Source organism: Protopterus annectens, chromosome 2.part2, assembly GCF_019279795.1.
Source record: "Protopterus annectens isolate FY-2018-M chromosome 2.part2, PAN1.0, whole genome shotgun sequence".
NCBI classification, from domain to species: Eukaryota; Metazoa; Chordata; order Ceratodontiformes; family Protopteridae; genus Protopterus; species Protopterus annectens.
Window position 1 is genome coordinate 330,725,391 of NC_056730.1, and position 21,237 is coordinate 330,746,627.

Consider the following 21,237-nt stretch of genomic DNA (forward strand, 5'->3'; position numbering starts at 1 on the left):
AGTCTAAACCAACTTTACTATAAGTAGTGAATATATTAACGAGATGAAAAAAAATGGAATTGGAATCTTTAGGAAAGGGAAGGAGCAAACTACATAGGAAAAAAATGGGAATTGTGGGAACAATATATGCAGAGCAGGAACGAAATTTAAGAGGCAGGATTTGAATGAGCTATATAATGCTTAACTGACAATGATTGGATGGTTTATAAGTGATGTATAATGTTTACAACTACAGTTATTTCAATGGTGTCCGTGATGCTAATTGCTTGCAACTAAAGTGATATAATTTTATATGTTTTTCATTTATATAAATGTAAGATTGCCTTTGTCATGTGTGTAAATTTAATAAAAATGTTTGGGGGGGAAAAAGTCAAGAATTAGGAAGAAGACATGGTAACATATAGAAGGTTGCATTCACAAGATAAGGCAACAGTAAATCAATCTCTCTGTCCAACCATCCCAAAACACAGGGACGGTACAGTTCTCCTTGGCATTTCAGGGGATAAGAGGCCTACAGGAATTAGACTAGACCACTGCCACAACAGAATTATAAGTAAAACCTTTGGTACTATCTTAGGTTTGTTGTTGATACTATTTACATTATGCTTGCCTTGTCCATGATAGGTATCCAACACAGGTCTCTGTAACTTAACCAAGAATTTGCTGATGAGGAAGGCCTCAGACCTGTCACAGCCCCAATACATGCAGAAGAGAGTTCAGGAGGAGGCAGGAATGGAGAAATTTAAGTGAATGAAAATTGTTGAAAAGTAAATGTATATACTGCATGACAATAATACTGCAATCATATTATGATTTGTTTTCATTTCTATTAATTGTATATAAACTTATGCTGCAGTTTAAAATATGATTTAATAATGATAGATTTGGAGATACTTACTATGCACATGGTTCAGCGGACCACTAAGGAGCCTAGTCCACTTTCAAATTACTACAGATCACTAACAAGTTAAGTGACTTACTCACAGTAGGCAAATGGAAGCTGGGGGAAACAAACCATGGACTATAGGAAACAGCCCATTAACATATCATAGCCTTAATCCTCTCCACTTCCAGAGAGATTTAAAAAAAAAATCTGCCAGAGTTCCTACACCCATCAGCAGGTTGAATGTCTCATAGTATGTGCAAGAAGAGACATTGCTTTCTGTACCCAAAATCAGAGAAAGAACTGAAGAAGGTTCAAGACAGTGATCTTATCACTGAGAGACCACTTGACAAATCGAAGATTCCTAGGCACTGGATGCAGACATTTGCCAATAAAAATGGTAAACAGGAAAATTGCATTCTTGCTAGCAAACAAATATATAGGGTCTACTTTAGTATGTACCTAAAAACAGGACAGTGGTAGACACCAAGAAAAAGCGTGCCTCCCAGGGAGTTGTGCAAAGCAGTAGAAAGAAAAGTGTCAAAGCATAAACCCACTGCAGAGGACACCCCAAAATAAGATCAATAGGGGTTACTAGTATGTAGTGCTCCTGAAGAATGAAGCAGAAGGAAGAGGGTTTGCATAAAGGAATAAACACAGAAAAATTCTTACCTTTTTGTTTACCGAGAGCCACTGTGGTTTATGCAACGGCTTAAAACCGACTCGTGAATGACTGTTGGCAAGTGCTCTATCTGTGTTAGAAAAAATGAGTCCTCGGGCAGCTACAGAAGCACTATACTCCTTCATTGTAGACCGAGACTAGGGAAGAAATTCAATAGTAAAAATTAGTAAGAAAGGAAATCATTAGCTTCATGTTTACACACAGAACAGTTTTAAAATGACTCTGCACATATCACATTTAACCCAATATCAAATAAGACAGATCAAAAATGGCAACTTTTTTTTTGTCTACTTCTGTCCCCTGTACATAAATAGATGTTTACCCAAAAAAGATTCAAAAGATAAGAACTTGTGAAACTTTCAGGGAATGACAATGGAATGATTACCTATAAAACACCTTTAAATTACCCTCCTAGCTTCAAAGGCAGAGGGGTAGATGCGATTTGAATTTCAATGGAAAAATATTTTTAATGTCACTTTTACGCCATGACATTTAAAAAAAAAAAAAAAAGAGTATTTTATGCAGTAATACAAATCATATTTTATCCTGAAGTCACAACAGAATGCTGCAGTATAAAGTACAGTTTTGTACCTACCATAAATGTAGATGTTCGAGTGCTAATACAGCTGCAGTCATAACAGATGGGTTTTCTTGCCGTCAGGTGGGTCCTCGGTCGGCCGAATTCCAAAGTCTAGGTCCGGCGTCAGTGCGACAGGGGTATATAAAAGATCTAGCCGACGCCATTTTCTTCAGTTTTTCTTGCCCCAGATGTCAGGTGCCCCCAGAAGGAAGGCAATACATAAAATTATGTAATAATGCAATGCAATATAATCAAAAAACAGTAGTTGCAAGCAAATACACCATAAAAGAATACCCCTAGAGGGGAAGGAGGGAGGGAAACCTGGGCTGCAGCTGTATTAGCACTCGAACATCTATATTTATGGTAGGTACAAAACTGTACTATGTTCATCGTGCATAAAGCTGCAGTCATAACAGATGGGTAGAATCCCAAAGCTAAAAAAGGGGTGGTAGGCACTAGGTGGAACTAGGAGGAGCCAGGATGCCCTGCAAGACTGCAGTGGCAAAGCCTGCTCTAGATTTAGAGTATAATGGTAGGTGATAGTGCTTGGAGAAGGTATGTACGGAACTCCAAGTGGCTACTTCCAAAATATCTTTGGTAGGAACCCCCCTGAGGAAAGCTGCAGAGGTAGCTGTGGCCCTTGTGGAGTGAGATCTGATGCCTGCAGGTACAGATTTACCATGAAAAGAGTAACAAAAGCATATGCAGTGGGCTATCCACTTTGAGATTGTCTGTTTGGAAATAGGTTTCCCTTGAGCTCCTGCAGCATAGGACACAAAGAGTTGCTCTGATTTTCTGAAAGGCTTTGTTCTGTCCAAATAATAACGCAGCTGTCTGTGAATGTCCAAGGAATGTAGCAGTCTTTCCCCTTTGTTTTGAGGATTAGGGTAGAAGGTAGGTAAGTGGATAGCCTGATTCAAGGCTACCCTGGATACTACCTTTGGCATAAAGGACGGATTGGTTCATAAGGTAACTCTGTCCTGATGGAAAATGATGAAAGGCTGCACAGCCATGAGGGCTTGTAGTTCCAAAACCCTGCGAGCTGAAGTGATTGCCAGGAGGAAGGCTGTTTTCCAAGACAAGTACTGTAGTTCTGTTGAAGCAGCTGGCTCAAAAGGAGGCAAGGTCAGTTTTTCTAGTATGAAATTGAGGTCCCAAGCAGGTACTGGTTGTTTCCTTGGGGGTTTTATATTCTTAGCCCCTCTGAGGAACTGCCTTAAGAGGGGGTGAGAGAATAAAGGAGGATCAGTGTTGTATTTTGCAGAAATGGCTGAGGCATGGATTTTGATGGAGGAGAATGAAAGTCCATTGCTTAGCATCTCAGCTAGGTACTGTAATATTTGGGGTAAATTTAGTATTCCTGGATTCTGACCCTTTTTCTCATTCCAGGCACAAAACCGTTTCCATTTTGCAGAGTAGGCTTTTCTTGTAGAAGGTCTTCTGGCCTCCAAAATTACATCCTGCACCTCCTTGGAGAGTAGGGCCTGTTGTGAATTTAAGGAATCTTCCATGCAGCTAGATTGAGAGTTTTCATCTGACTGTGTAGAGTTTTGAAGTTGTGCTGAGTCAGAAGAAGAGGCATTAGAGGCAGGATCCATGGTGGGGAATGCGTCAGGCTTTTCAGGAGTGGGTACCAGTGTTGTCTTGGCAAGTCTGGTGCAATGAGAATCATCTTTGGTCTGTCCGCTCTGGTTTTTAATAGAACTTTGGGCAGCAGAGGGAGAGGTGGAAAGGCATAAACTGTCATTGTTGCCCAACTGAAGGAGAGTGCGTCCACCTTCCAGGCCTGTGGATGAAAGGTCCTTGAGCAGAATTTTGCCAATTGGTGATTTCTGTGGGAGGCAGAGAGATCTATGTCTGGCCTTCCCCATGCTTGAGTTATCCTTGTGAAAACTTGAGGATGCAACTTCCATTCGTGTGGATCTGTCATATTATATTTCTGCTTAGGTTGTCTGCCAGTGTGTTTTCCTTGCCTGGCAGGTACTGTGCTTGAAGCTCGATTTATAATTCTAGAGCCATGTTCCAAAGAGACATGGCTTGCCTGCATAGGGGGTATGAATGGGTACCTCCCTGTTTGTTTATGTACCACATTACCGTGGTGTTGTCCGTCCTTATCAATAGCTGGCCTGGATGCAGTAGGTCCTTGAGAGCTATAAAAGCATTTATTACTGCTAGCATTTCCTTCTGATTGATGTGTAGGTGCTTTTCTTTTTGGGACCATTTGCCCTGAATGCACCGATCTGTCATGTGCGCCCCCCAGGCGTAGTCCGAGGCGTCTGTTGTGATGATTTGATTTGCTTGAGGCTTGCAGAATGGGAGACCTGTGTTTCTTTGGCATGCTTGAGCCCACCACAGAAATTCCTTTTGAAGACATGGAATTAGTGGTATTATTGTTTCCAAACTGTGGCTGTGTTGAGACCATAGGTTTTTTAGGTACCATTGAAGTTTCCTCATATGCAGCTTTGCACATGGGATTAGTAGGATGCAAGATGCCATGAATCCCAGAGCCTGCAGGATTTTCCTTGCAGTCAGCCTGGTGAAAGTTGCTAGTTTTCTGAAGTACTGAGATAGTTGCCCTTGTTTCTCTGGCGTGAGGTAGGCCATCTGGGTGTTTGTATCCAAGCTGGCACCCAGGAAAATTATTGTTTGAGAGGGTATTAGCCTTGATTTCTTTTTGTTGACTGTGTATCCCAGAGAATTCAACAACATTATTACAAACGCCAGATGTTTCATAAGTATGTGCTTGCTGTCCGCTTGGATCAGGCAGTCGTCCAGATAAGGGTATATTTGTATCCCTTGAAGTCTGCAGTAGGCGATTACTGATGCCAGGCATTTCGTGAACACTCTGGGCGCAGTAGATAAGCCAAAGGGCAATGCAGAGAATTGATAATGGGTTGAACCTGCAAGAAATCTGAGGTATCTTCTGCAATCTTGTCTGATTGGGACATGCAGGTATGCCTCCTTGAGGTCCAATGTTACCAGCCAAGACTCCTTGCCCAGCATGGGAAGAAGCTGCTGTAATGTGAGCATCTTGAATTTTGGTACGAGTAAAAAAAGTAAGTGTTTAGGATGGATAGGTCCAAAATAGGTCTCCAATCTTTTCCTTTCCTTGGTACCAGGAATAGTCTAGAATAAAAACCTTGACCCTGTTCTTGTACAGGTACCTCTTGAATAGCTTTCATGTCCATGAGATCTGAAATTTGTTTCTGTGCCTCTGCCCTTTGATTGTGTGGCAGGTTTGGTATGTCTCTCATTTTTAGAAGGGTGTGAAAGTGAAATCTGTAGCCTCTGTCTATAATGTCCAGGATCCATTTGTCTTTTGTGACAATATGCCATTTTTTCGAAAATAATGCCAGTTTTCCGCCTAAAGGTGCTGCCATTTGAGCCTTGCTTGGCATGCAAAGGGGAAAGTCATTGGTTCTGCTTTCTGAATGGCTGTGAACTATCCTCACCACCTCTTTGTGTGGGTGTTTGCCATTGTCTGCCTCTAAATTATCCTTGAGATTGCCCTCTGCCCCTCGGGCGCCTGTATCTACCTCTTTGGGGTCTGTCCGTGGCTGGAAAGGACCAATTTTTAGAAGGCCAGTTTCTACTGAAACGTGGAGGTTGTACCTGTAGGAAATCTTTTATTGTTTGCATTGATTTTGCCTCCTCCTCCATTTTCTTTAATACCTCCTCAGCTTTAACACCAAACAATACATCTTTTTGCAGAGGGGCATCTAGCAATCTAGCTTTGACATGATCTGGTAAGGTTTGCTCTTTGAGCCAGGCATGCCTACGTATGACTGATCATGTAACAGCAGCTCTACATGAGGCCTCTAAAGCATCAAAACCACATTGCAAGGTATGTTTACCCACTTGTTCTGCACTATGTATCAAATCCTGCAACTCCTTCAAGTCTGGTTGTTCAGGTTGTGACATTTTGTTTCTCAACTGTGATAACAGAAATTGTTGGTACTTTAACATATGGAACTGACAGTTTAATGCCCTCATGGTTAAGGTGGCCGAGGTGTAAACCTTTTCTCCCCACCTCTCTAAAGCTCTGGAATCTCTCTCTGAAGGTAATGGATTTTTAGCAGTGGAGGCCTTAATTTCCTTGGGACCCTGTGATATAGTTTCTGGGTCAGCCACATGGCTTTTGTATAGGAATTGGTGTGAGTCAGGAACCCGGTAATACCTGTCAGGCTTGACTGGAGCTGGAGGTAAAGAATCTGGGTTAAGGCAGGCCTCTGAATACACGTCATCTAGAATGTCTAAGACAGGAGGTATAGCCAGAGGCCTGTGCTGAGGGAGCAAGAGGAAATCTCTAAGCCTTTTCTTGGAGTCTGAGTACTCTTGGCCTTCCCAGTGGAAGTGTTCCCTCAAGGTATGTAAGGTTTCCCCAAAAGAGTAATCCTCAGGGGGGTGACAGAGGGAATGGACTCCTCTGCATCAGAATCTTCAAAAGGGGAGTAAGAATGCTCCTGGTCTTCAGAATGTTCTGAAATAATGGAGGCCTGGTCCGAGGAGGGGGATTCTTCCTCCACTCTGGGTCTTTTGTCCGGGATGGGTTGAGAACCCCTAATAAGAGTAATCAAATCCTCAGCCATTTTGAGCATCGGCTTTTTAGGCATGGGGCCTTGAGAAGGGCCCTGTGGAGCTTGTTTTTTTAGAATGCATGGCTGATTTAGACTTAGTGAAAGCCTTGATGGAAAAAGAAGAGGAAGGCCTGTAGACACCTTGAGAGGTGGCAGGTCTATCTAAACTCTGAGTTTCACCACCAATAGTGGCTTCGGTATCTGTAGTCGGGGTGTGGGCCGAAGAGCCTGCGACCTCGAGCACAGAAGACACCACCAATGAAGTGTCGTCGGTAGTCAGGGGCTGCGTAGGCGCCTCACTGAGAACCGGAGCACCTGTAGTCGGTTTTGGCGTGGTGTCGGTAGAAGTTGCGGACCTCGTATGTCGGTCCTTATCTTTGCGCCTTTTACTTATCACTGGAGTCGGAGTATCCGACGACATAATGTAATTAAATTTTTGCCAAAATAGTGTTGGGCGAACTCCGCCCGACACTTAATAGTGCGTCTGTTGAATGTAGCACAAAAACGACAGGCCGAGAAGTCGTGGTCTGGGCCTAGGCAAGGAATGCAGAGGGAATGAAAATCCTTATGCAGTATTTGCTTCCCACAAGAAATGCAATTATTAACTTTGTCTGACATCGGTCTGAGGCAAGAAAAGTTTCCCCAACGGGGTACTTAGCTTTCAAGAAGACTTCAGTTGAAAAATATTCGTAATCTCAGGAGCTGGCCGACCGGCCCTTGCGAACTGCTTCTGCTTCGGGCACCGCGCGGCAAGAAAGACTGAAGAAAATGGCGTCGGCTGGATCTTTTATACCCCTGTCGCACTGACGTCAGGGAGGAAGCGACGACAACTGACGCCGGACCTAGACTTTGGAATTCGGCCGACCGAGGACCCGCCTGATGACAGGAAAACCCATCTGTTATGACTGCAGCTGTATGCACAATGCACATCGTATCTATGGAAATTAGCTGCAGGTGGTCTTCCAGTCTGACTTTAGAGCTCCAGCACACAGCATGGGATTAGGCTCCTCCCACCCCCTACACAAAGGCAACAGCTGATGCACAATTAAAACAGAACACAGCCCATACCATATTTGGTTCTTGTTTGGCAAAATGGCCACCAGCAAGTGTGTGCTGTTAGAGAAGCCAGAAATAAATGTCTCTTGCCCCAGTCTCTAAAGTTCCTGAGACAGGGAAGACTTTTCCCCTTGCCTTCACAGCTTTTGGAATAGGATGCTTAGGATTCTTTTGACCCAAAGGAGGTAACATGGAAGGAATGTCCCTGTTTGTTCTCAAAACTTTGCCTCCTCCATCCCTCTGTCCTTTCAGAACAGTAGTAGTAAGCCTCTGACAAAAATGGGATAGGACTGTTGGAACCTAACTGCACCAGTCACCTTACTTAAACATTTACGGTCATGGTGAGCACATTCACTGCAGAGGTCACTGCTACAGTACAATTCATTATCTGGGGGAAAGAAAGTAGCAGCCTCCCTCAAAGGGAGAAGGCGACCAAGCATTCAGAGGAAATAAGAGGATTGCAAACTGTTGAAAAGGAGACAAAGAAAAAAATGGTGGAACAAATGGAAACGCTGTCTGAACTCAAGAACAGGTCTCAGAAACAGAATGAGTTTTTTCAGCAATACTAGAACAAACCGAAAGGAAGGACTATAAAGCCTTTATGAGAAAATGTCTCAGAACATGGGCTGAACTTTCCACTGCTGACATTAAAACAGAAAGAGCACAGAGAGTAACTATTCCTAATACGAGACTGAGAAAGCAGCGGAGACCTATACTGATTAAACTGCACACATGCCAGCTTAAAGAGGAAATTCTTTTTGTGAAGGAAGGGTAGAATCTTAAAGGTTTGAGACGCAGGGATTTATGAAGATAACAGTTTATTACAAAATGGACTAAGAGAAATGCTTTTTTTCATTCCATAAGCCTGCATAGAAATTAAATTCTGTTTCAGGTTACTGTATCCTGCATTAGTTTGAGTCTTCTATTCACGTGGATTAAAAATCGACATAGATCATCAACTGGCACACAATGAACTGGCAAAAAGAAAAGATGATCTGAGGTTAGAACACTTCAAGGGAAGAGAGTTCCTGTGAAACCCTTTTCTGTTTTCATAGGTTCATACTAGGTTATCTGCCCTAGGGCATTTATAAGCCTAGCCAGTGTGTTTAGCTTTCGCCACCCATTTTAAATTAATTTTGCAATGCCCTTTTTCGAGGTTAGTATACTGTGCCTCTGTCTAACAGTGACACAGAAGTGAAACCCGGGGTAAACCTACGATCTCCCATCCACTCATCAAGATTCCTCTTGAAGAGAGTCAATGAGGGACTCTGCCTAACCTGGACTGGGATTTTATTCCAGAGTGAAGGGAGCCTCTGGGTTATGAATCTGTCCCTCCATAATGTCCTATTTATTTCAGTGCTGAGGTTCAAGTCTCTTGTGCGCGTAGCTCGATGGGATTTGGATTTTCTGAGGTGCAGTATGCCCATTAATTCCGGGTTGGACATGGCTTTATACGTCAGGCACAGATCGCCTCTGAGCAGGCGGTATGCCACTGAGTAGAGCTGGAGTTTCTTTAACCGGGCAGCGTATGGCATCTGTTTGAGCCCTTTGATCCTCTTGGTGAGGTACTTCTGGGGTCTTTCCAGTTGCTGCAGGTGTCTGGTAAGGTACATCCCAAAAGGGGCATTGTACTCAATTATGGGCCTGATGAGTAAAGAGGCACGATGACCTCCCCTGATCTAGATGTGAATCCCTTCATAATTAGGTGGGCTATATAAAATGTTCTTCTAACCACTTTGGCCACTTGGTTGTCAAATGAGAGATTGCTATCAACTTGGGTCCCCAGGTCCCTAATTACTTCTTCTGTACTTAATGGATTACCACCTATGTGGTAATTTATGGGCACTTTGTTTTTGCCAAAGGGGATGACTATACACTTTTTGCCGTTTAGCTTGAGGCCATGGCTCTGGCACCAGTTGTCTTTCTATGAGGCCCTTTTGGAGGATGCTTGTGTTGGCTGGAGAGTCTATTATGGTGCCCAGTTTGCAGTCATCTGCGAACTTGGTCAGCCACAGTCCTTCCGTGTTGGCCTGTACCTCCGAGAAATATATACCGAACAAGAGAGGTCCCAGGACTGAGCTATGTGGGACGCCACTTGTAACTGGTTTGGAGTCTGACATGGCTCCAGCAATTCTAACCATGTGGGTTCTGTCCTTGAGCCAGTTTGTAACCCATCTAGGGACATAGGGGTTTATATTTAAGCTGGTGAGCTTATCTATAATGCCCGAGTGGGGTATTGTATCAAAGGCTTTTGCAAGGTCGAGGTAGGCTGTGTGGACCACCTTCCCCTCGTCAATGGCCTTGGTGACTGTTGCAAAGAAATTGACCAGGTTTAAGAGGCAGGATCTGCCCTTAACAAAGCTGAACTGGGTAGGATCCAGTGTCTGTAGGTCCCCGATATCTTTATTTATGAGGTCCATGATGATCCTTTCCATAGCTTTGCAGACCAAGCTAATCAGGCTTATGGGGCGACAGTTTCCAGGATCCGTTGAGGCACCACCTTTGTGGAGAGGGACCACTGTTGCTGTACGCCACTCTTTGGGTACATATCCTGTAGTAAGGCTGAGATTGAACAGTAGTTTTATGTTTCGGTTTAGCTCTTCTTGGAGTTCATGTAGGACGCAGCCCGGGACACCGTCTGGTCCCATTGATGCTGTGTTTTTTGCTTCGGAGAGGGCGGCTCTTACCTGAGCATCTGCAATGTCAGGGGGGCAGCACTCTGCTGGGATAGATATTTGTCCTTTTGGTGGGGAGAGGGGGGTGAGAAGTTTGCGCTGAACCTGTCAGCTAGGATGTTGGCAATGTCTGTGGGTTCGGTGTATTTTTTGTCATTTTGGACTAATTCTGAGCATATGTTTGGGTTTAGCTCTTCTTGGAGTTCATGTAGGACGCAGCCCGGGACACCGTCTGGTCCCATTGATGCTGTGTTTTTTGCTTCAGAGAGGGCGGCTCTTACCTGAGCATCTGAGATGTCAGGGGGGCAGCACTCTGCTGGGATAGATATTTGCCCTTTTGGTGGGGGGGGGGTGAGAAGCTTGTGCTGAACCTGTCAGCTAGGATGTTGGCAATGTCTGTGGGTTCGGTGTATTTTTTGTCATTTTGGACTAATTCTGAGCATATCTGGGAATTCCCACCCAGGTTCCTAACATAACTAAAGAAAGCCTTGTGATTATCCTTAGTGTCCTGTGCAATTTTTCTCTCGAAGCTGGCCTTAGACGATTTTATGAGTGCCCGTAGTTTTTTGCTAATACTGATCAGAGATGCCTTCCCTTTTTGGGATTTTGCTCTATCATGTAGTAGCTTCCTCCTTCTATTGTATAGTTTGTTTATGGCTCGGGTCCACCAGACAGGATGTCTGCCTTTGGAGGATTGGGTCTTGGTTTTATTTGGGATTGCATGATCCATGCATTCCTGAAGGTGTTCATAGAATGCGTTTATAAAGGATTCTGCGGTCTGGGCTGTATTTTCCACAGGCCCGGGAGCTTTGAAGGATTCCACCTTGGTTTTGAGTAGTGATTAAACTGTACACATGCCAACTTAAAGAGGAAATTCTTTTTGTGAAGGAAGGGTAGAATCTTAACGGTTTGAGACGCAGGGATTTATGAAGATAACATTTTATTACAAAATGGACTAAGAGAAATGCTTTTTTCATTCCATAAGCCTGCATAGAAATTAAATTCTGTTTCAGGTTACTGTATCCTGCATTAGTTTGAGTCTTCTATTCACGTGAATTAAAAATCTACATAGATCATCAACTGGCACACGAACTGGCAAAAAGAAAAGATGATCTGAGGTTAGAACACTTCAAGGGAAGAGAGTTCCTATGAAACCCTTTTCTGTTTTCCTAAAAAAATTGATGGACAAACCGAAGGAAATTTAAAAAAATGTGATATCCCATAAAAATTAACTGGAAACACAATGTAAGGGCATTGCTTGAAAGAATGAATGTTTACATGCCAAACAATGTAATATATTCAAATTGTGAATTGCATTCAGACTGATACTTTAATGTTATAGAAATCACTAAGTACCGCACAGAAAAAATGAGTATAAATGTAAGTATTGTATCGCAAATATTACTTAGAAATGTGCACTTATATCTAACTGGGAGGTATACTGCATGCTGTCTAATGAAAGTCCCCATTTTCAAACTGTGTTGATATTACTTTCAATGGGTACTATGACAGTGGTGGAAGAAAAATGTCAATGAATGATGAATGGAAATGAAAGTAATATGCAATGGGAAACAGTATACAACACTGTATAACGTTAGTGCTGATAATGCATGCACTAGGTCTAGAAATGCTTACAGAGAGTTAGTGAGACAAGTATGTTGACTGGATGGCAAGGTTTACAAAAATAATGCACTGGGAATACTGACTGAGGGAAGATGTTTGGGAAATGTATGCATAAGAAAGAATGTCTGGTATAACTAAAATGTAAAAGGTGCACACAGGAAGACATTTTAAAACAAGTGAGAAAAATAACAGTTTCATTTCATTTTTCATACTGCTTGGTTGAAATCACACTTGTTCTCAGGCTTCACAGTACGAGATCCCGGTCTGCAGACCTGTTTCTAGGTCTGTTGGAATGCAACTTGCCTTCTTTGACAAGCTGTGCTTAACGGCAAGAGGGTGGGGTTAAATGCATCTGGATAGTGGAGCTTAACCTTTTGAAAACAGCTACAACTTTTGAAATATATAACGGATGTTAAAGGGGAGATGTGAAAACGTGTAACAGCTGCAGGAATGAACCGGCAGAAAGCAATGCACAAAATGAAACAATGTAGTTAGCCTGGCTGTCTAGCAACACAAGGATGGAGGGACAGATTCAGAAATAAGACAAGTGTAATAAACAGTTCAGTGATGTATAACAGATGTTCTCCAACTCAAAAGACAGAATCACAGTTTGAGTATGATTAAAGACAACTGGAAGAAACTTTACACTGTTGCTTGTAGAAAGTGCCAGCTCCATGCCTTGGAAAAAAAAATATACATATATATATATATATATATATATATATATATATATATATATATATATATATATATATACATACATACATGTATATTGTTAATATGCAGTTTCCTGGGAAGGGAAGTAACTACGTGTTCTAATATGAGATCTGGTTCAGTTGGTACAATATTTCACAAAAAGTGATACAAAAAGAGATAGAAACACTATGAATAACCAGTATGCAATGGAAAAACAAAGAATATAAGCAGAAAAAATATAACTTCCACTATGCCAGAATTTAATTTATTAGTCTGGAATGTTAATGAGTTGTTTTTTTTAGGGAGGGAAAGATAAGATGCTGACTTATATTTGCAGCAGTACTGCACACATGACAATGTTATAGGGAACACACCTGAATGATAAAGGAAATTAATGTTTTGTAAAGAAAAGTGGGAAGGGGGGCTTTCTTTGCAGGACTAGACATCAAGAGAAAGAAAACGTCTGTAATTTTAATTAAAACAGTACAGCAATAAAGATTAAAGAACAAATTAATAAAAAGGGCGAAGAAGATTTACAATGGTGGGAGGCTGATGCAGGATACAAGAATTACACCGGCTGCACTATACGTTTCACTTAAAACAGTGAGACATGACAAAGATTATGCAAGAAATTATAGCCTTTCATCAAGGATGTATGGGCACTAGATAGAAAGTGGAACACATCTCTCGAAGGCCATGATTATCACAGAATACTGGCAAAATGGCCTTATTGATATAATGTAAATAAAGACAGATGTAATGTAAATAAAGACAGAAGGAAGTGGAATATGCACATTTTTCAATGAAATGTGGTTCTTGAGAAAGTTTAGAACACTGTTACAAATCAAAAGGATAATGTAACATCCAGAGATATTGTTAGACTGTAAAGCTACACAGATCAAGTTTTGTTCATAGGTTGGTACTAGGCTATTGGTCCTAGGGCCTATACAAGTCCCTGGATATTTCTTCCCACAATATTTACTTCCCTGGACCCCTGTCAAGCAGGGCGACTGACGTGATCCCCGGGGTAAAGTTTCTATCTCCCATCCAATTGTCAAGGTTTGTTTTGAAGAGGGCCAAGGAGGCGCTTTGCTTGACATGTATGGGCAGTCTATTCCAGAGTATGGGAAGTCTCTGGGTTAGGAACCTCTCTCTCTCCAGCATGTTTTGTTCACTGTGATTACAAGGTTTAGATCCCTGGAGAGTGTGGCTCTGAGGGATTGGGATTTCTTTAAGTGGAGCATGTCCAACAGCTCAGGGTCTGACATGGTAGACAATATGCCACAGAGCACAGCTGGAGTTTTTTTTAGATTGTCAGCACAGGGCATCTGCTTTAGGCCTGTAATTCTTTTAGTGAGGTATTTCTGCGACCTTTCCAGCTGTTGCAGATGTCTTGTGAGGTACATGCCAAATGGGGCACTGTACTTTATAATGGGTCTAATGAGGGATGAGTACAGTGGGACAATGACATCCTTTTTTCTGGATGAAAAGCCCTTAGTGATGAGGTGTGCCAAACAGAAGGATTGCCTAACTGTTGTGGCGATGTGGTTATCGAAGGTGAGACTACTGTTCACCCGTGTCCTTAAGTCTCTAATCACACTTTCAGTGTTTAGTGTACTGCCACCTATGTGGTAATTCATGGGTACATGTTTTTTCCAAAGGGGATAACTATACATTTCTTGGCATTAAGCTTGAGCCCATGGCTCTGGGACCAAGCATCTGTTTCTGTAAGGCCCTTTTGTAGAATATCCACATAATTTGGGGATTCAGTAATGGCTCCCAGTTTGCAGTCATCTACGAACTTTGTTAGCCAGAGTCCCTTAGTGCTGGCCTGTAATTCAGGGAAGTAGATGCCAAACAAGAGCGGTCCCAGGACTAAACACTGAGGTACTCCACTTGTCACTTGTCTGGAGCTGGATTTGGAGTTGGCTACTTTTACAGTCTGGGTTCTGTCAGTAAGCCAGTTGGCAACCCATCGAATGACGTACGGATTTATGCCCAGCTTAGTAAGTTTACCAAAGATTCCAGAGTGGGGGATGGTGTCGAAGGTCTTGGTGAGGTCCAGATAGGCTGTGTGGACCACCATACCATCGTCCACAGCTCTGGAGACTGATTCGAAGAAGTCAATCAGGTTCAGGAGACAAGATTGGCCCTTCATGAACCCAAACTGGGTGGAGTCCAGTGTTTAAAGGTTGCCAATGTCTTTGTTTATAAGTTCCATGAAAATGCGTTCCATGCCCTTGCAGATCAGGCTCGTCAGACTGATGGGACGGTAGTTTCCGGGATCCAAGTTTGATGCCCCCTTGTGGAGTGGGATAACTGTAGCTGTGCGCCGCCCAGTGGGCACAAAACCTGAGGTGAGGCTATGATTAAACATGAAGCTTAAGTGAGGTGCCAGTTAATTTTGTAGCTCATGTAGTACACAGCCCGGGATGTCATCTGGTCCCATGGATGCTGTATTCTTAGCTTTGGAGAGTGAGGTTTCCACCTGTGTGGCCGTGATTACCGGAATTTGGCAATCCTTTAGTACTGAGATGGGCCCTTTAGGGAGTGAGAGGGGGGTGAAGTTGGCACTAAATTGATCTGTCAGGATACTGGCAATATCCTTGGGATCAGTATATTTAATGCCATTCTGTCTTAGCTCAGAGAAGATCTGAGCATTGCCATTTAGATTATTGACGTAACTATAAAATGCCTTGTGGTTGGTCTTTGGAATCTTTGGCAATTTTATTTTCGTAACTAGCTTTGGAGGATTTTATGAGGGATCTCAAATTCTTAATGAGGCTGGTAAGGGAGTTTTTTGCATCCTGGGATTTTCCTCTTTTCTGCGACAGTTTCTTCCTTCTGTTGTATAAGTTTGTTTATGGCAGGGGACCACCAAATTGGCTTCCTTTTTTTGGATGAGAGCGTCATGGTTCTATTTGGGATGGCACAATTCATGCATGAGTGGATGTGCTCATACAGTGCCTTAGTGTAGGATTCAGCAGTCGAACTTTCAGCTCCCGTCTTCATGGGGGTCATGAAGTTTGTCACTTCTGACTTGAGTAGCATGAAGCTGACTTTGGAGAAGTTTTTTTACAGAGGTTTCCTTACTGGGGGGTGGGGGTGGGATGTGGATGTCAAGGGTGATTAGCTTATGGTCACACCTGACCAATGAGGGGGTGACCACTGGTGTGGAGCATCTATCTCCCATGTTGGTAATGACCAGGTCTAGGATATTGGAGCCCCTGGTGGGACAATGGATTAGTTGATCCAGGGTGTTGGAATTTATGAATTCCAAGAACCATTGGGAAAAGCTGCTGGTACCAGAGTAGTTTTCCCAGTTAATGGCAGGGTAGTTGAAATCACTCAGTATTAGGGTATTTGGTTCTATCTTAATATTTTCCAGTATATTTAGAAAGGTGTAGTGAGAATCTTGGGGCATGGTGGGGGATCTGTAGCAAGCTACAATTTGGATTGCAGTCTTACCTAGTGTTAGTTGCACCTGGAGAATTTCAGATGCATTGTGTTGGGCAACTAGCCTAAAGGTATGAATATCCTTGGCGAATATGGACACTCCTCCACCTTTAGTGTTTCGGTCTTGGTTTGGTGGCCGAAAAGTGCGGTAAGAGTTGTAGCCCGGTATTGCAGGGTGCTCTCTGGAGCTTGAACCAGGTCTCAGTTACTGCACAAATATCGATGTTTTCCATTTTTTGGAGTGCCTCGAGACAGTGCATTTTGAGGTTTAGACTTCTAGCACTGAGTAGCATTTCCTTCAGATTTTGCATGCTTGTATTTGTTATGGTGGTGGTTTTGTCCTTTGAACCCTGCCTAAAAAAGGCACTACAGGGGTGGCAAGAGCTTTAGCCAGTAACCTGAATCCCAGGGGTGACAGGTGCAGACTATCTCTGGCAAAGCATCGTGGTTTCGATCATGTCGTCCCAGGCAGACAGATACTGGATCCCCTTTAAATGACACCAGAAGCTTAGCCAATTGTTGAAGTTGATCATTTTGTCCTTATACTGTGATATCATTCTGGGAGAAGGCAGGATGCTACTCAGGGCTAGGGTCATTACCTGCCTGGGCCACATGATCCGAGAGCTCTTCCATGTCTCTTTTCATGTAGTCCAGGGAGGTACATCACAAGTAATTCACTCTAACATGGACAATGACAGAGTCGTATTTGTACTTGTTGTGGAGTGACTTGAGTGCATGGCATTATGTGGCAGATCCTGGCACCAGACAGGCAGCTGACTGTATTTTTCTCCTTGTTCAGCCTGGTGAGTGGGACATCAGTGTGCCTGACTATAGAGTCACCTATGACTAAAGTGTTGGGTACATTGTCTTGCCTTAGGGACTGCTGTTGGGTAGCACACTGGTGTTGTGAGCTGTGTGTCACTTTGGGTGCGACTAGTGTTTGTTTGCATTTCAACTTTGGAGGTCCTTGTTGCTTGGGCAGGTTAATGTTAAGGGCCTCCGCATATGTGGGTTTGGTGTTGCTATGTGTGGGTGTTTATGGTGTGGATTTTGAAGGGCTATGTGTTGCTTGAGGTGTAGTGCAGGTGTTAACCTTCTCCTCTTGACTGTCTAGCACAATCTTGGCTGGAAAGAGCTTTGCTTCCAGTTTGGTATGGAAGTGCATCTCTCGCAGGTTGTAGTGTTGGGTGGTAGGAGGAGAGGGTTGTCTGTGTATATGAGGCAGTTGCTGCATTGCCCCAGTATACCCAGATTCACCACGTGGACAGGAGCAATCACTGGAAGCCGAATCTTGGACATGCCTGTTTAGGTGCTTTTTTGTAAAGTACAAGAGCTGTTTTCTCTTACCTTTACAAGGAATTTTGTAATTATAGGCTGTTTAGTGCCTATGATTAATTTTTCCTTGTAAACAAGTAAAGGTGTGTTCTGATGAACATGGGCATTTTCCAGCTATTTTTATGAAACAAAGTCATTTAATAAATGAGTAGCTCAAACATCAAAAGAAATGTTACATGGTTACAGCCTAAGTAATAAAGAGCTTACAATGAATTGGGATAATTGTAAAATGAAGATTACAAAATTTGTCTCAATGAAAGCAAATGAGATATGCGATAACAGTCTTGGTAACGATCTAGATGGTTTTAAAAAGTAAGATTTACAGAAGCACAAAGTAAGTGAACACAACAGGTTGAACAGCAACTGAAAGAAGAAATAATGTCTATGCAAGAGTACTTAGAAAATACGAATAGAGAACAATTTTTTTAAAACCATTATACTCAACAAAAAATAGCAGCAGTCCCAATGTCTGAGGCAATAAACAATTGCAAGGATAACTAAATCAGGTATTATAATGAGAATGGTAGGTTAGAAGTGAACCCAGGAGAAAACAAATGTACTGCTAAATTGCTGCAGTACTCCATATAGACAAGATGTGGATGCTGAGAGCAGTACACAGGAAATAACATAGGCAGTTCCATTAGTTAGCAGAAGTGGAATGGTATCAACAACAGAATACAAGAAACCCCCTGATAGTGATGTAATTCCAAAAGAAGTGTGGAAAAAAAGACGAGCAGTAAATCTTTTAGGTTCATAGGTAGGTACTAGGCTATCTGCCTGAGGGCATTTATAAGCCTAGCCAGAGTGTGTCGGCTTTCGCCGCCCCATTGATTAATTAACTGATCCTCTGTCAAGCAGAGCCAATGAAGTGATGCCAGGGGTGTATTTTCTGTTACCTATCCACTCGTTAAGGTTTCTCTTGAAGAGTGTTAGTGAGGGGCTCTGCTTGATGTAGTTTGGAATTTTGTTCCAAAGCATGAGGAGTCTCTGTGACAGGAATCTATCTTCTCCAGCATATTCTATTTATTGTTGTGGAGAGGTTTAGCTCACTAGAGCGCGTGGCTCACAGTGACTTGGATTTCTTTAGGTGGAGCACGTCCATCAATTCTGAGTTGGACATGGCTTTGTAAGTCAGGCAGAGATCACCTCTGAGTAAGCGATATGCCACTGAGTACAGCCGGAGTTTTTTCAGTCGGACTGCATAGGACATATGTTTGAGGTCAGTAATCCTCTTGGTGAGGTACTTTTGTGGTCTTTCCAGCTGTTGGAAGTGTCTTGTGAGGTACATCCCAAATGGGGCATTGTACTCTATGATGTGTCTGAGTGACGAGTAGAGGGGCACTATAACCTCTTTATTTCTAGATGCGAACCCTTTAGTAATTAGATGGGCCACATAGAAGGATTTCCTAACTACTTTGGCAATATGATTGTCAAAGGAGAGATTACTATCTACCTGGGTCCCCAGATCTCTTATTACCTCTTCTGTATTAAGGGGACTGCCACCTATATGGTAATTCGTGGGTGTTTTGTTTTTCCCAAATGGGATGACTATGTATTTTTTGGCATTTAGCTTCAGGCCATGCGTTTGACACCTGGTGTCCGTCTCAGTAAGGCCCTTTTGGAGGATGTCCGTGTCAGCCGGAGAGTCAATTATGGCTCCCAGTTTGCAGTCATCGGCGAACTTGGTTAGCCATAGTCCTCCTGTGTTTGCCTGTACTTCTGAGAAGTACATGTTGAACAGTAGGTTTCAAAGGACCGAGCCTTGCTGGACACCACTTGTGACTTGTTTTAGAGTTGGACCTGGAGTCCGCTATTCTTACCATGTGAGTTCTGTCTGTAAGCCAGTTAGCAACCCATCTCGTGACGTAGGGGTTTATATTCAGGCTGGTGAGTTTTTCTGTAATACCAGAGTGGGGAATGGTGTCGAAAGCCTTGGCAAGGTCAAGGTAGGCTGTGTGAACCACCTTTCCCTCGTCTATGGCCTTGGTGACTGTCTCGAAGTCGTCAACCAGGTTTAGTAAGCATGATCTGCTCTTAAAGCCGAACTGGGTTGGGTCAAATATTTGGAGGTTCCCAATGTCTTTGTTAATGAGTTCCATGATGATGTGCACCATAGCCTTGCAGACCAGGCTAGTCAGGCTTATGGGGCGATAGTTACCAGGGTCAGTTCTCGCCCCTCCTTTGTGGAGAGGAATAACCATTGCTGTGCGCCATTCTATGGGCATGTAGCCTGTGGAGAGGCTGTGGCTGAACAGCGTGTTTAGGTGGGGGGTTAGTTCATTCTGTAGTTCTTGCAAGACGCAGCCTGGGACACCATCTGGTCCCACTGACGCTGTGTTTTTGGCTTTTGAAAGCGCTATTTTCACCTGTGTGTCTGAGTTTTGGGACACTACACTTTTCCGGTATTGTTGTGGGCCCTTTTGGAGGTGAGAGGGGGGTGAAGTTTGCACTGAATCTATCTGCCAGGATGTTGGCAATATCAGTAGGTTCAGTATATTTTGTGCTATTTTGCACTAGTTCAGTGCATATCTGCGAGTTGCCACTTAGATTCTTAACATAGCTAAGGCGGCTTTGTAGTTATCTTTTGAATCCTTGGCTATTTTTCTTTCGAAGTCAGCCTTGGATGATTTCATGAGGGACCTCAGTTTCTTACTGATACTGATCAGGGATGTCTTTCCTTCTTGAGATTTGCTTTTTTTCTGAACTAGTTTCCTCTTTCTATTCTATAGCCTGTTTATGGCACGGATCCACCAAACTGGTTTCCTTCTCTTAGAGGAGTGAGTCTTGGTTTTGCTAGGGATGGCACGATCCATGCATCCTTGTAGGTGCTCATAGAGTGCATTTGTAAAGGTTTCTGCATCTTGGGCGGCATTATCCTTTAGCGTGGGGGCTGTGAAACTTACCACCGCTGTCTTAAGTAAGGTGAAGTTTGCTTTAGAAAAGTTTTTTACTGTGGTTTCCTTAGTTGGGCGTGGTGGTGGGGTGTGGAAATCCAGAGTGATTAGTTTATGGTCTGATCTAACCAGTGACGGGTTGACCTCCGGTGTGGAACACCCGTCACCCATGTTGGTGATGACCAGGTCCAATATTTTTTCACCTCTGGCAGGGGAGTTTACCAGCTGATCCAGGGCATTTGAGTTGATGAATTTCAGGAAGCGCTGGGCCTGGGAGTTTGTACTCGAGTAGTTTCCCAGTGAATGGTAGGATAATTGAAATCGCCCAATATCAGGGTGTTCAGTAGAACCTTCATGTTTTCCACGGTCTCCAGAAAGGTGGAGTGGTGGTCCTGGGTCATGCAGGGTGATCTGTAGCAGGTCACAATTTGCACTGCAGATTTGCCGGATGGTAGTTGCACATGGATGATCTCAGAGGTATCAAGCTGCACCACTAACCTGGAGGTGTAGGTATCCTTGATGAATATGGATACACCCCCTCCTTTTGTGTTTCGGTCCGTGCTCTGTGGCCGAAACGCGTGGTATGAGTTGTAGCCCGGTAGTGCTGGGGTGCTCTCTGGAGCCTTGAACCAGGTTTCAGTTACTGCAGAGATGTCGACGTTCTCCATACTGAGGAGTGCTTCGAAAGCCTAGGGGTGACAGATGCAAGCAGTCTCTTGCAAATCAACGTGGCTTGTCGAGCATGTCGTCCCAGGCTGACAGACACCGGCTTCCCTTTGA

General features: G+C 43.3%; 1 protein-coding gene across 1 annotated transcript in view; it reads right to left on the reverse strand.

Annotated features, from left to right (window-relative positions):
• RAD17 (RAD17 checkpoint clamp loader component) overlaps positions 1–21,237 on the reverse strand; it is a 1,292,309-nt gene that overhangs the window by 389,326 nt on the left and 881,746 nt on the right. Inside the window, exon 14 of the mRNA XM_044063883.1 lies at positions 1,556–1,702. Coding sequence (XP_043919818.1) covers positions 1,556–1,702 — 147 coding nt within the window. The remainder of the gene's footprint in view (positions 1–1,555; positions 1,703–21,237) is intronic.